Source organism: Bos indicus, chromosome 25, assembly GCF_029378745.1.
Source record: "Bos indicus isolate NIAB-ARS_2022 breed Sahiwal x Tharparkar chromosome 25, NIAB-ARS_B.indTharparkar_mat_pri_1.0, whole genome shotgun sequence".
Lineage (NCBI taxonomy): Eukaryota > Metazoa > Chordata > Mammalia > Artiodactyla > Bovidae > Bos > Bos indicus.
The window spans coordinates 3,898,295-3,913,069 of NC_091784.1; the positions used below are offsets into that span (position 1 = coordinate 3,898,295).

The 14,775-nt window shown below is 45.2% G+C and overlaps 1 protein-coding gene and 1 long non-coding RNA gene across 2 annotated transcripts; both read right to left on the reverse strand.

The window, feature by feature from the left end:
• Positions 1-605: 605 nt before the first annotated feature.
• On the reverse strand, positions 606-6,992 carry LOC139179691 (uncharacterized). The gene is made up of 2 exons (XR_011563993.1): positions 3,299-6,992; positions 606-1,725 (listed from the first exon to the last, which is right to left on the reverse strand). It is a non-coding gene; the product is annotated as an uncharacterized lncRNA (long non-coding RNA).
• A 2,498-nt stretch (positions 6,993-9,490) lies between these two features.
• On the reverse strand, positions 9,491-14,171 carry ZNF597 (zinc finger protein 597). The gene is made up of 3 exons (XM_070779175.1): positions 14,033-14,171; positions 11,999-12,370; positions 9,491-10,445 (listed from the first exon to the last, which is right to left on the reverse strand). Exons 1-3 carry the CDS (start codon positions 14,169-14,171, stop codon positions 9,724-9,726), a joined length of 1,233 nt encoding a protein of 410 aa, XP_070635276.1. The 3' UTR covers positions 9,491-9,723.
• Positions 14,172-14,775: the final 604 nt, after the last annotated feature.

The following is a 14,775-nucleotide window of genomic DNA, read 5'->3' on the forward strand; positions in this document are numbered from 1 at the left end:
GGTGAAATAAAATCATGGCTGCCATAGCCCCCACCCGTAGCGATAGAGAGAAGCTACCAGAAGTAAGACTGCCAAGGAGACGCAAAGGGAGTCCTTCCTAGTGTCTTTTCTCACTCAGGCCAGTAGCTTTAAGCACAACAAAATGATTGGAATGATGAAAATATTCTAAATCCAAATTATTTCAGAACATGTACTAAAAATCACTGACACGTTCATTAATTTTACGACATGTAAATTATGTCTCAGTTAAGTTTCCAAGAATGACAAAAGGTGGCAGTATGTTGAATGCCAGAGGACAAAACATTTTGTCTGTTGGGCTAAGAGATAATTAATGGGAGCCCAGTGGTCTGCCCCATCATTTTTGGTGGCCCTTCAGACTAGTCTGAGGTCCCCTTCCCAACAATTACATCAGCCTTGTTGGGAGGACAGGAGCAGTGTGTTTTCAGCAGTGGAAGGGAGGCCAGAGCCACAAAAACCTGCGAGAGGCACAGTCTCAGGAAATGGCAGAGCCCAGGAGGTGACGCTGCAGAGAGCTGCATAGTTCATATGAAATGGGGCTGTCCAGGCTAAAGACAGTGTTCAGAAGAAGAGTTTTCAGGTGTTTGTTTTATCTTTTGCTTCGCAGGTGGGCTGTCCTATTGCTGTGTCTCCTCGTGGTGGAAAGGCTGAGGGAGTTCTGTGGGATCTCTCTTGAGGGCACTAATCCCATTCATGAGGGCTCCATCCTCGTGACCTACCTCCTAAGACCATCATGTTGGGGGTTAGGTTTTCAGCACAGGAATTAGGGGAAACACAGACATTCAGATCACAGCACCTAGTGTGCATGAAATTTGGCTTTGGGCAGACCTAGACTCAACCCCAGCTTTAGTTCCCCTTTCAAACCTGTTTCTTCAACTTTATAAAGTTTAAATGCAAGGATCCGAGGTATTTGCCTCCATCATGGTGGATGCCCCTGCACTCGAAGGCAAAAGTCTCCATGGGGCATAAATGCCTCACCCATTAAGAGACCCAGACCCCTCAGGGTGGCTCTGAGGTCTGGTCCAGCCACTATGGCAGTGTGGACCAGTGGGCACGGCTGCCTCTGGCAGAACTGACCAACAGAAAAAGTGGGAGGTGATCAACTGTCCCATACTCTTTACAAACCTTTTCAAAAATCACAGCATCTTACTGGAGGAAAAACCAAGATTCTCCAAACTGCCTGTTGCATAGTTTCTTTTTCCACACACTGATGAGCTGTCATCTGAGCTCTTGTTAGAAATTTTCATGGACAGGGGAACTCATCATACGGTGCAACATTTTATTTGGAGGGGCATCCTAGTTGCTTTAAGTTCTAAGAAGCTGGACTTCCAGCCACTCAGGCTTGTGCACCTGGAGCCCTGGTTGCTTCTGTGAATACCTTGGAGAGGGGATGGGCTGGTGCAGAGGTCCAGGAAGGAGGGGGCTCATGTTACAGACCCACAGGAAGGCTCCACAAACATCGGTCCATCTGAACTCCTGAATGCACGGAAGAAGTCCACCAGCGCAATGTGTCTTCAGGGTACCTCAGTGACACAGACACCTCCAGAGCACATGCCTCTGTGTGTCCACTTCTGAGGCATTTACCACACTGTGCAGGATGATTTCCTGGGAAACAGGCTCTCTTCTGGAAGAGATGATAAGAGTCCTCTCTGATCCAGGATTGTGAGAATCGGAGGTCAAGGATCACACCAGAAATCAGACACATGCCTTCAGAGGGAGAAACCAGAGCTAAGGAGAAAATTCTGATGGAGAAGTTTGCTTCTAAAGAGCTAAGGACTCATGGGGGCTCCCCTGGTGGTCCAGTGGTTAAGACTTCACCCTCCCAATGCAGGGGGCCTGGGTTGGATCCCTGGTCAAGGAACCAGATCCTGCATGCCACTAAGACCGGGTGCAGCCAAAATAAATAAATAAACGTTAAAAAAAATAAGAATAAAGAGTAAGGGGTGGGCGGAGTCGGTGGGGGCAACTAGTTAGATCCCAAAGGACTGTTCACCCTGAGTCTGCTGAGGAGCTGAGTGGGAAGTGCTCCCCCGCAGCATATTCATGCACCTGCTCCTCTTTCATCTTGATTTCCTGTTCAGTCTGGAGCCTTGCCCCAAACCCCGGGGAAAACTCTCCTATGCTCAGTCCTTTGAAACTATAAGACACTTTCCCCTTGCAACAGGTGGGTTTTACTCAAGGAAATAGTGCCTAAACCAGGACACATGTCTTTTCAGTATTTTTAAAAATCCTTTTGGGAACTGCATTCTTATATTAACATCTGGTTTATTTAATTTTTAGTTTGGTTGCATACTATTGAGAAAATTGCAATGCACATAGATCAGTAGTTGCGAATGTTAATGGTTCTAATAGCTCATCTTACAAGATACTCTGCACAGAAAAGGCAAAAGCAGCTTTACTATCAGGTCTGCACAAAAATACAAAAATATGTCATGCTGATAGCATAAATTATTTTTATGTCTCTGATACATTATTTTGTATATTACGTTGAAATATTTTACAGCAGCTTTAAAATACTTATTTCAATTTTTTTTAATTCAAAGACAATTTTTTCAGTTGAGATATAATTTATATACCATAACTTCATTCTTTTTTGAAAATATTTTATTTACTTATTTGGCATCGCTGGGTCTTAATTGTAGCACGTGACATCTTGAGTCTTCATTGCAGCAAGTGAACTCTTAGTTGCAACATGTGGGATCTAGTTCCCTGACCAGGGTTTGAACCTGGACCCCCTCCTTTGGGAGCATGAAGTCATAGCCATTGGACCACAGGGAAGCCCCCAAATTGATCCCTTTAAAGTACAAAGTTCAGTGGGTTTTTTTAAAAAAATTATAGTCACAAAGTTGTACAACCAGATCCATGTCCTTGAGAGACACAAAAGTTGCTTCTTCACAGGGAGTTAGCTAATCACACACATGTTGCTGCAGTTGAACTTGACCAGGAGACAGCCTGGGACAATAAGATCAGCACTGGGGGAGGCTGAAGAGCCCGGGTCCATTTCCAGTGCTGCAGGCAGCCACTTACTGAGCTCTGCGATGCTTGCACCTCAGTTGCCTTATCAGTAAAATGAGGGTCTAAACAGAATGCTCCCTAGTTTTATTTTCAGGTCTACTCTGAGCTGCCCATCAAACCTCAAAAATTTGGTTCTTTCTTGGACCAAAATAAAGGTGACCCTCAGCTCAATGGTGTAGATTCTTGTTGGAGGCCTTGCACACAGGATCCCCAGGGAAGAGAAAGCAGAGGTGTAACATCCCAAGGAGAGGAGTTTACTACCCACCTTGTGTTCACTCTCTGGGTCTCTGGCCCTTCTCACTCAGGATCCTGGTTCCTGGGCTGTCACTGCAAATCCTCCATCCGGGTTGCTGCCTCTTGTCACCCTCTGGGTGTGACACTGAACCCATGTGGATCTCTTAGGATGGGCCAGAGTGTTCCAGCTCCAGGAGCTTCAGCATCTGCTCCTGCGTGGGCATCTCTGGCCTTAGCCACTGATGGCACAGTCTCTGGAGGTGACTAAGAGCCTCTCTGGCCCAGTTGCCTTATCCTGGCAGAGGGGCCTAATGCACTGACAGGAGTCTTTCAGGACCAGGATGGTGGGCTTGTAGGTTGGACTCCTGCCCCCAGGTGGTTTCTTTTATCAGGAGGCTCTCCAGTCCGGGGGAATGGAATTCCAGGGCATCAGAGTTTGCAACCATCTTATGGCTCAGGGGATAGCCTCATACCACTTGGGACTGAACCTGGTCTCTCTGTAAGGTGTGCTTGGGCATCTGGGTTCTCCCATTTCTGGCTGTTTTTCACCAAAAACAGTACAAGTGAGCAGGAAAAGCTTACTATACATGGGGTCAGCTGACACATTAGCTAAGACCTTTGCAGAGTTCTCCATTAGGACCCTGTGCCCTTTCCATAAGCCTCCAATCATGTCGTCAAGTCAGTGTTTAGCTGTCAGCTTGTCTTGCTGGACAGGTGCAACCTCTCTCATAGCATAACATACCTCTTCTCTATCGCACTGAACACAGCTATGCTGTCCCCCTCATTTTTGATTAACAATTTCCCTAGAAAGCTTAGAGAAACTGTAAACTCATGAGAGGCAAGCTTTCTCTCTACAAAGCCACCAACCACCAAGTCACCTAAACCAGAAACTTCCGAGTCATCTCTGACTCCCTGCTCTCTCACTCCACCAAATCATCACTTTTTCCTCCTCAATCTGTCTTGAAGCCACACCATCTTCCTCATTCCCGTGACCCCTCCTTCAGACCCTCATCTTTCACTCACTCTGTTGCAGTAATCTCCTGAGTGTCTGTCATCTCCGGGCTTGTGCTAATCTGCAGCATCTGGCTACAGTCAACCCCACAACGTTGAAACCCTGTCCTTGCCTTCCTGTCAGTCCAGGCCAGTGCTGTTGGATAAGGGTGGATACAGAAGAAGTTAGATTTGAGATACAGGTTTGAGGTAGAATTCACAGGACTTGATTGAAAGTTTAAGGCACAAAGGAAGGAGTATTGGTTGGTAGCATGAGCAATTGTATGCACATGGCGCCAGGTACTAGAGGCAAACAGATCAAAGACTAAAAGCGTGAGTTTGGTTTTGGATATCTGGGGTTTTTTTGCTTTTTGTTTTTTAAATTTTATTGGTGTATAGTTAATTAACAATGTGTTAGTTTCAAGTGTATAGCAAAGAGATTCAGTTATACATCTGCATATATTCATTCTTTTTCAGATTCTCTTCTCAAATAGATTTTCACAGAATATTGAGTAGAGTTCTCTGTGCTATACAGTTGGTCCTTGTTGGTTACCTATTTTATATATAGTAATGTGTGTATGCTCATCCCAAGCTCCTGATTTACTGCCGCACCCCCCCACAAACTTTGGTAACCATAAGTTTATTTTTTACATCTGTGAGTATGTAAAATTTTTTTTCTTTTATTTTTATTTATTTTCTAAATAAGTTCATTTGTATCATTTTTTTTTAAATTAGGTTCCACATATGAGTAATATATGATATTTGCCTTTCTCTGACTTACTTCACTTAGTATGCCAATCTCTAGGTCCATCCATGTTGTTGCAAATGGCATCATTTCATTTTTACAGCAGAGTAGTATTCCACTGGGCATGTGTTTTGATGCCTCAGAGACCCCAAAGGAAGATCTTTTATTGGCAGTTGAATACAGGGATTTAGGGTGCAGGACACAGGAAAAATCGGGGCTAGACATAAAGGGAGGTATTTGTAGTCATGGAAGCAGGGAACCATGCACGCAGGTGATCCCAGGATACACTCAAACCAGAAGCATGTTAGAAGTCATCTGGGAGCACACAGAAGTCATGCAAGACTGGCATTAATTCTAGATAGAAGTGTCAACTTTTAAAACAACACACAACTTAAAAGTTGTGGATCAAGTTTATTCAGTGTCTTACTGAGGACTACAGCTGGGGAAACAGCCTCTCAGCTCTGAGAAACTGTTCTGGAGAAATTAGAGGTGAGGTCACGATATATGTGATTTTAACACAGGGGTATGCAGCACACCCCTTCTTAGAAGGTACTATTAATTCAAAAGGAACAGATATCTTAAATGTTTTTAGTGTTTTTCTAAGTACGGTAAGATATAAGAATTTGGATTCATAGAATTTTCTCCTAAAAATGTCTTAATTATCTGAAGGTTTGTTCTGCCAGTTTCCCCATAGCAGAGTGCCCAATTCCTGATCTCCACCCTGAATTCCTTTCATGGCTTGTTGAAAGTCATTGACTACCCTGTCTAAACACTCAAGATTTGTAGCACTGGACAGGCAGCAACACTCCTTAGCTGGCAGAAGATACCATACCCAGGGCAAGTGAGGTCAAAGTATGCCTTTGACAACTCAGGCAGGGCGAACCCGTAACTTCGCGTTGCCAAAACGGTGTTAGGGCCAGGGAGGTGGCATCAGGCTCCTTCTCCCGTCCCCTGGGCAGTCGGCGCCTAGTCGTGCGAGATCTGGGGTCGGGGGTGACGGACAGTCACACCCGCCTAACCCTCTCGCTGGGGCCTGGGCACCATGAACCTCGGCAAACACTCTCACCCGGCCGCCCAGCCCCTGCAGAGGCCTCCTCTCCCTGGGTAGTAGGGGTTGGCCGGGAGCCAGGCAAAGCGCCCACTGACCCTGCAGCTCCCCACACTTTGGCTGCTCTGCTACTGCTAAGTCGCTTCAGTCGTGTCCTACTCTGTACGACCCCATAGACGGCAGCCCACCAGGCTCCCCCGTCCCTGGGATTCTCCATGCAAGAACACTGGAGTGGGTTGCCATTTCCTTCTCCAATGCATGAAAGTGAAAAGTGAAAGTGAAGTCGCTCAGTCGTGTCCGACCCTCAGCGACCCCATGGACTGCAGCCTTCCAGGCTCCTCCATCCATGGAATTTTCCAGGCAAAAGTACTGAAGTGGCGTGCCACTGCCTTCTTGGCTGCTCTACGAGCGCGAAAATGCACCGCCCAAATAGAGCGCCGGAAGTAAGCGCACGACTTCCGGTTCCCAGCCTGTGGGCCGCTCTAGCGCGTCTCGCCTCGTTGGTATTCCCACCGCCCTGCACGGCTCGAGTCAAAGGCCGAAAGATTGTTCCGAGCCCGCGCAAACCCACGTGCGAACCCCACTTCGCGAGTCTTGCCTCTAGTCCTTGCTCCAGGTGGAGGCCCACGCGGGTCTTCGCTGGCCTGCGGGGCCGGAGGTACCGCCGCCGTGGAGCAGAGACTGCAAAGGAAGTTGACTTCTAATGCAGTTTCCTGGAGTAGCTCTGGAATTTTCTTCTGACTTCCGTTTTACCTCCATTATTAAATGGCCCGAAGTCATTCGTTAACCCCCTGCAAACCACAATCCCGCCAGCCTTCAAAATTCATCTTATTGCCATCTAAAACTACGGAAGTGTAAAGAAAAAATTTTTCATTAAAGTTCACCTCATTGCCAACGTTCATTTAAAAAAACCATTTATTAGATGTCAAATTGGCACATCAGATAAGAATTGGCACATCAGATAAGACAGTCACCGCTCAGTGAGAGCCTGCACTGATGCGAATACACCAAAAACTGTAAAAGTCAAAATATTAAACAGCCCAGTGCCTCCAACAAACATACTTCTAAGGGGTCCAAAGGAACTAGAGATGGCAGCATATTCTCAGGTTTATATAAACATATGTCATTTCCCCACCCTCCTCAGACTAACACAAGGAAAGATGTCAAAAAACAAGAACACCTGCAGTCAGATTGGGCCCTGAAAGGATGGATATCAAATATCAAGTCATCTTGATATTAGATCAACAGCTTTCTCAACCTGCAAAACTAAACAATGGATATACACATTTCTAATGAAGATCATTTATTCACTTTTTAAACAGATGGTCCAAGCAAAAACACTTTCCAACTGAAATCCTATAGGCATAACAAGTTTAATGAACAATTTCAAATAGACTCTTTATTCAGATAAACTGTAACCTGCTTAGCACACATATGCAGTAAATTGGCAGATTACTTTGAGCAAAATCTGCAGTATCATTATACAACATGTTGTAGTTATCAGAACAATGCTACTTAATTATACAGAACTGCAAGAGTCAGACTCAGAATGTCATTTGTGGTGAAATGTCACTTGTTTTTAGTTTTAACTCCCTGAATTACTGCATTAATCATTTTCTGTGTTAAATGGGGAGATGTGAATAGACTATTACCTACTGCAGTAAAGCTGTAAACAAAATTATTTTTAGTTCAAGAATAACAATTCCACAGTTTTTAAAATTACAAAATGTCAATTACAAAATCTGAATGTTATTGGAATAATGCTGTTTTCATCAGTGATGGCTGTTACAGACCTGATATTCTAGCAATCACATTAAAGACTTGTTTGACACACATTTTCATCACTACATCAATAACAAAACCCAATGCATTTGTTCAATGGTTGATTTCCTCAGTACAAAGTTTTCACTCTGCATGTGTCAACATCCATGCTGCAAATGTTGTGAACCAATTGTTCCTAGTAATAAACTTCTGCACTTAGTTTTTCATTCTTAACTTTCATCCAAGTATTCATTAAAACTAACATGGTAGGCTAATGATATCTCTGAGTTAATGACCATCTGTGGACTCTGTCAGTTAACACTGTAAAGAAAGTGAAGTAGCTCAGTCATGTCTGACTCTTTGCTATCCTGTGGAATGTAGCCTACCAGGCTCCTCCCTCCATGGGATTCTCCAGGCAAGAATACTGGAGTGGGTTGCCATTTCCTTATCCAGGGGATCTTCCCAACCCAGGGATCAAACCTGGGTCTCCCACCTTGCAGGCGGACGCTTTAACCTCTGAGCCACCAGGTTAAAGCACTGTAAACAGAAGGGTAAAAAAGCCATCATCATAAAACAGCATGGGTCTCACTGATGGACACTGACCTCTTCCCTCAACCCCTTGGGCTCAGAGCCTCTGGTTCTTTAACAACCATTCCATATAACAGTATTTTGCTCCAGTATTTATAGGTAACAACAGTATCTAGAGACCTATTTATTTTCAAGTATTTTGATTAAACAACTTTTTATATGTATCTTCCTTTAGATGTGAGGAAGAAAACCTTTTTTAAAAAACCAAAACTCAACTAAAACCTTAAAGGCTGTACTCTGTAGAGTCTGCAATCTCTGATTATAGGGATGGGGTTTGAACCTGCAGTCCTGGGGAGTCTCTCTGTTGCTTTGTAATCATACATGTAAGTCAGGCTTGGGATGAAGTGCTAAGGGAGTGAAGCACATGCACAGGGCAGCCGTCGTGATGAGCATACTTACCCACCTGTCTCAGTCCCCAGCTGCCTGCAGTTTTAACACGTGGTGCAAATGCCAACTTGCAACACAATGTGGCTGAGAGACCCAAGGTTAAATGCTAGCTTCAGTACGTTGCTATTTTTGTGTATGGGCAAAGTACCGCTTTTACCCTCTACTTCCCTTTTATGAAGTGAGGATAGTCCTTTTCTGTCAGATTTATTCTGAAGAGTAAATGATAAACATAAAGTATCAAGTGTGCAGACTAAACAAGAGTTAGAAATTGTGTATCATTCTTTGGTTCATACAAATGGAATCTGGATAGTAATTGAGTTAGAATTCTGCCTTCCTTCAGTGGCTGTGAAATTAACTAGGTTTCCTTGGTTATAAAACAGAAACTATGGTGTCTAAATCAAGGCTGTGGTGAAAATTAAATGGTATATTACATGGAATCTGTGTACAGTGCTTAGTACACTGCCTGGCACATAAAGGGTAATTGTGCCCCAGTTTTCAGTACAGATACTGAGAAACACAAACATTAATGAAAATTTGCTATATCTACACAGTGTTTTGTGAATGGGTTTGCTGATCGAGAGTAAGATGTGTTTTCAACCTGAAATTTCTCCCACACCTGGTATATTTAAAAGGTTCCTCTCTCATGTGACTCTTCTGGTGGCATGCAAGCTCTGAGTCCAAAATAAAACTTTCCATGCATGTTTTGGGTTTATGGGGCTTTTCCCCTTTGTGAATGCTCTGATGAGAGATAAGCTCAGAGGCAGAAAGAAAGGTCTTCGAACACGTGGAACACTTTAAGGGTTTGAATTTTGAGAATGAAAGCAAAATTTCCCCTCAATTGCTGTAGTGTTCAGATTGTCCTTGTGGCCTCTCCTGAGCAGGGATACAAGGGCTGCCCAAAGCAATTCCTGCTGGGGCTGCACAGCTGCTGGGCGGCTTACCGGTGCTTTTCCTCAGGCAAAGCCAGATTTGTTTTCTGACCGACATATTTATTGCCGGCTTTTGTGGCAGTGTGGGTTTTCTGATGCTGTGACAGTCCCCGGAGCTGCGTGAGCCCCCTTCTACATATGCCACACCTATGGATTTTCTCCTTCAGGTGGGTCTTCCTGTGCTGAGACAGGTGCGAGGGCTGGTGGAAGCTGCTGCCACACTGTGCCGCACTCCACACTGGCGAGAAGCACTTATATGGCTTCTCACCAGTGTGGATTCTCCTGTGAGCTCTCAGGTTGGATCTGTGATTGAAAATCTTCCTGCAGTCATCACATTCACACTTTTTCTTTCCTACATGTGTTTTCTGATGCCAAACGAGGTATGAACTATCACTGAAGCTTTGGTCACATTCAGGACACTTGTATGACTTTTTGGTTTCTTCTTTGGGAAATGGAAGAATTTTGGGAAGTGCTCTGGTTCTTAAACTTTGAGCTAGTTCTATCTTTGGGGTGTGGTTTTCAATGGTAACTAAAAGGCTTCTGAACCTTTTCTTGCAAGCAGAAATTCCACCTGATATTTTCCTTTCAAAGTTTCCAGCTCCATGCTCAGAGCATTTTTCTTGGTAATAGATGAGGGGCACAGCAAGGGAACATTTTTCTAGGGCAAGCTCTTCAAGCCCCATAGATTCTAGATGTAGCAGCTGATTAATCTCAATCTTATCATTTTCTGCTGATAAAAACAAAACAAAATATAAACACCCTCAAGTAGTACTATGGTAAGAACAAACTATTGATAGTTACACAGAGGACCAGGAAGTTGTAGGATAGCTGACAAAACTCAGGCCTGCCAGAAAGAAAAAAAAATCATTCCTTTTTAGTGTTCTCCCAAATATTCATAATTTATAAAGCCAATATGTCAACCCAAAAGGGATTTTCTTTTCCTTCCAAAGCAACAGCACTATGATTGCCCCAGTTCGCTGCCTAGAAAGGGTTTCTGGGCTGCAGGGCAGTGTGTGGAAAACCAGTCCTCAGTGGTTTTGCTGATTCAAAAAGACCAAATTCAGGAAAGTCAACGCAGCTAATGTGATGGCAAAAACCAGAGAAGAGGGCAGATGTCCAGGCACTGAGCTCTGGGCATCTAGATGGGGTCCCCTTAAGACTCTGGCTGCATATTAATCTGTACATGCATGTGAGGAAACAACCCCAGGCCCAGGAAAGAACCACTAAAAAGGAATAGAAAGAGCAGTCTCCAGAGTTCACAAAACACTTCAGTAGTTCATGTTCCAAAGTGGAGACAGTCCCTGCCGCACAAAGCATCAGGCAGTATCCTTAGACACTGCCTTAGCAGGAGGCCAAATCAGCCCCAGATTAAAGATTGCTCTGAACACACCCTAACAAAACAAAAAGCAAGCCTTGAAAGGATTATATTGATTCCAAGTAACTTAAATTAGCACCCCACACCAAAGTCTGAAAACTGTTTTGAAAAAACAACAAAAACCAGCATCCAACAACATAAAACTCACAATGTTCAACATTCAGTCAAAAATTACCGGGCATGGAAAGAAGCAGAAAAATATGACCTGTAACTGGAAGCAAAATCAATCAAGAAAATCAGACCCAGAAATGACAGATGACAAAACTAGTAGAAAGAACATTCAAAGGGCTATTATAAATGTGCCTCACATGTTCAAGAAGTTAGAGGAAAACAACATGATGAAAAAGAAGTAGAAAATATAAAATGTGAGTAATGGGAAAGTTCAAATAGTCAACCCTAGTCAAGGATAAAATCTACTTGGGCATGGGGACATTTCTACATATAGCTCCTTTTAAGTGAGAAAGGCACACCATTCCCTTAAGATTAAAGCAATTTCCAACTTTTAAAAAATTTCCAAATAATAGTAACCCATACTAATGGAATTTCACAAGTAAAATTATGAATTGATCATAACAAATATTTGGAATGATTACCAGGTACTTCCATGTCTTATGCAAAACCATAGTCACTGTAATAGACAGGTTTTCCCTTTTTTTTTGGCCACACCCTTTGGCTTGCTGGATTTTAGTTCTCCACCTGGGCAGTCCTAACCACTGGACCACCAGGGAATTACTGATTTTTGCCTAAGACTCATCTCACCCTTTGAAAATCACACTCTCATTCAAGTTATTGTCATTTCCACATAAATCATTCAAGGATAGGTCCCACTCTCCCATACCAACACATAGATGAGATATGCAATCCTAATCCTAGAAAGTTCCAAAACGCAGGAAAAACAATTGTGTTACCACTCAAGGCCTTGTCCTCGAAACACTCCTGTGTCGCTTCTCTGCTGAGGGACCTCTGGGCAGGGTGCAGACTCGCACACTCCTCTTGAGAAAAATAGACAGCCAGGTCCTCAAACAACACTGGTCCCTGAAACAACAGGACAGCCCATCTCAGGCCAAGCCAGAAAGCTACTACCTTACTCAGTCTGGGAATGCTGAGAAAAGCTAGAAATATCAGAGGCAAGAGCTTGTTGGAAAAGGTATCTGAGCGCTGGGATGGGGTTCTGAGTGGGTTCTGAGTGCTGGAGGTAGGATTTAGGAAGGAGGGAGTAAAAATAGATGTAATTTTGGAGGCAGTAGTATAAGGACCAAAATGGTAAACCCTGAGAAGTTCTGGAAGAGTGTGTTAGAAGAGAATAGAGGGAACAACTCTCAGCAAGGGAGTTAAGTAGGGTTGCTCTAAGACAGCGCTACTCATTCTTTTCGGCACCAGGGACTGGTTACGTGGGAGACAGCTTTTCCAGGGCTAGAGGTGGGAGGATGGGGAGGTGGTGGATTTCGGGATAATTCAAGCACATTACATTTAAAGGTGATGGCACCCCACTCCAGTACTCTTGCCTGGAAAATCCCATGGATGGAGGAGCCTGGTGGGCTGCAGTCCATGGGGACACTAAAGAGTCGGACACGACTGAGCGACTTCACTTTCATGCATTGGAGAAGGAAATGGCAACCCACTCCAGTGTTCTTGCCTGGAGAATCCCAGGGACGGGAGAGCCTGGTGGGCTGCCGTCTATGGGGTCGCACAGAGTCGGACACGACTGAAGTGACTTAGCAGCAGCAGCTACATCTATTATTACATCAGCTCCACCTCAGATCATCAGGCATTAGATTCTGGAAGTTGGGGACCCTTGCTCTAAGAGAAAGGAGATGAGTGAGCAGCCCAGGAAGAATCACAAAGCGAACACGAGGTCTAGGATTCTCCCAATATTTTTCCCTTTGCTGGTCCCTCTCCTTCTTCCTCCTGACGCTCATTGTTAAGCGCAGTCATATCCAGGCCTATTTCTCCTTCGCTAAGTTCACCAGTTCTATAAATCTATAGAATTCTGGTGTGATTAAGGTCACCTGGGGTTTCTGTTTGTTTCTGTTCATTCAACAGGTGTGGAATGAAGCTTAGAAAACTGTTTAAGTTTGAGCAGCATTTCAGAAATACTCGGAGGTACTCTTATGTAGTCTCCTATGGGCCCTGTTCCCAGTTGGAGGTCCTAAAAGGCCGGTTCTGATTAGCCATCTCTTCTGCCTTAGGTAGGAACAAAGACAGCTTGGTGAAAGGGCTCACGGGGATCAGGAGCCCTCGCATCACGACCGGCATGCCTAACCCTCTTCTACAAGAGGCCAGGCGGAGGCCAGAAAGGAGCGACCGGACCTTGGACCAAGAGAAGGGGACCTGGTCTCACGTGGGCCTCGGCTGTAGGGTGTGTGGATGCCATCTTGCGGGGGAGGGTGGGGTGGTGGTAGTGCTTTCTTCCAGTCGCCACAGGGACCTCGGGGCAGATAAGGGAGGGGAGAGAATAGTCCTTGGAGGGGCCAATTCAGCTGTCGAGCTCCACGCACCCCCTCGCCTCCCTGAACCCTTTAAGACCTGAGGCGATAAGTCCTTTCCCGGGCGCAGCCTCGGAAAGGCAGACTCCCGGGCTGGTCGGGCCCACCTAGGGCGTCAAGACTAAAAATTTCAGGAAGCCTGCAAAAGCAACAAAAAGCGACGCGCAGCTGAGACTAGAGACCAGGAGCCGGGGCACAACTAAGCTCCTACTCTCCCTTACGCTAGACCCGCCAAGAAAGCCGGGGGACGCGGTCCACCCTCGTGCTTTTCCGCAGCTCTGCCCTGTGATTGGCCAGCGTGATCTCAGAGGGGATAGTCCCTTTTGAATATCGACCAATTGGGCGCCTTAACAGAAGATCTGAGGCTCACCGGGCATTCTGGGAGATATAGTTTTTCCTCGGTTTTCCCAAGCATTTCCGGTTCCGCTACCTGGGTCTCCTCTGTGAGCTCCCTACCTGCCGACCTGAGGAAGTGGAACGTTAGCTTGACCACGGAGGGAGGGGCGTAATGTTTCAAGGAAGAAGGAGAGCAAGCAGATGAGGAGAATCCGGTACCCGAAGAGTATCGGTACTGACATGTAGGTTTGGCCGGCATTGTCCCATGGGTCCTAAACTTCGGTCGAGCCGGGGTGAGGTCTCTGTGTGGCCAGGAGTACGGGTTCTAGTCTTGACCTGTGTCTTGGGTGGACTGCGAGGCGGTGGAATGTAAATGAGGTATCATCTGCGTGGGCAGAGTTCAGGTCGGCATAGGCGGGATTGCTGATATGTCCGAAGTATTCTAGGGGCATTGTGCCCGGGGAATGCACCCCAACCGACCCAGATTGAGCTCAGAGCCACAACGGGCCTCAAGCGGCAGTAGAGCCATCCGATCGCTTCGAGGGACATGGTAGGCCACCTAATACTTCACAGTCGATTTGCCCCATTACCACATATATCCTCTTTACTGGCACTGGGTGCCGTAGTGTAGGCGTTTGGTATTAGAAATTTGAGCTCCTTCCGCAGCTCTGCACTAATTGCTTGTGACTTTTTGGCCTGTATATCAATACAGGTTTGCCTTCCCCAGGTGATAAAAGCTCAGAATATCTCTCTTCAGAGAGCAGTTACAAAGAAGTTTTCAGTTTACAAAGGTGTTTGCAAAAACACGTATGATATTATCTTCTTAGAAAATTCTGAGTACGTCTCAATATATTTTCTTGGGA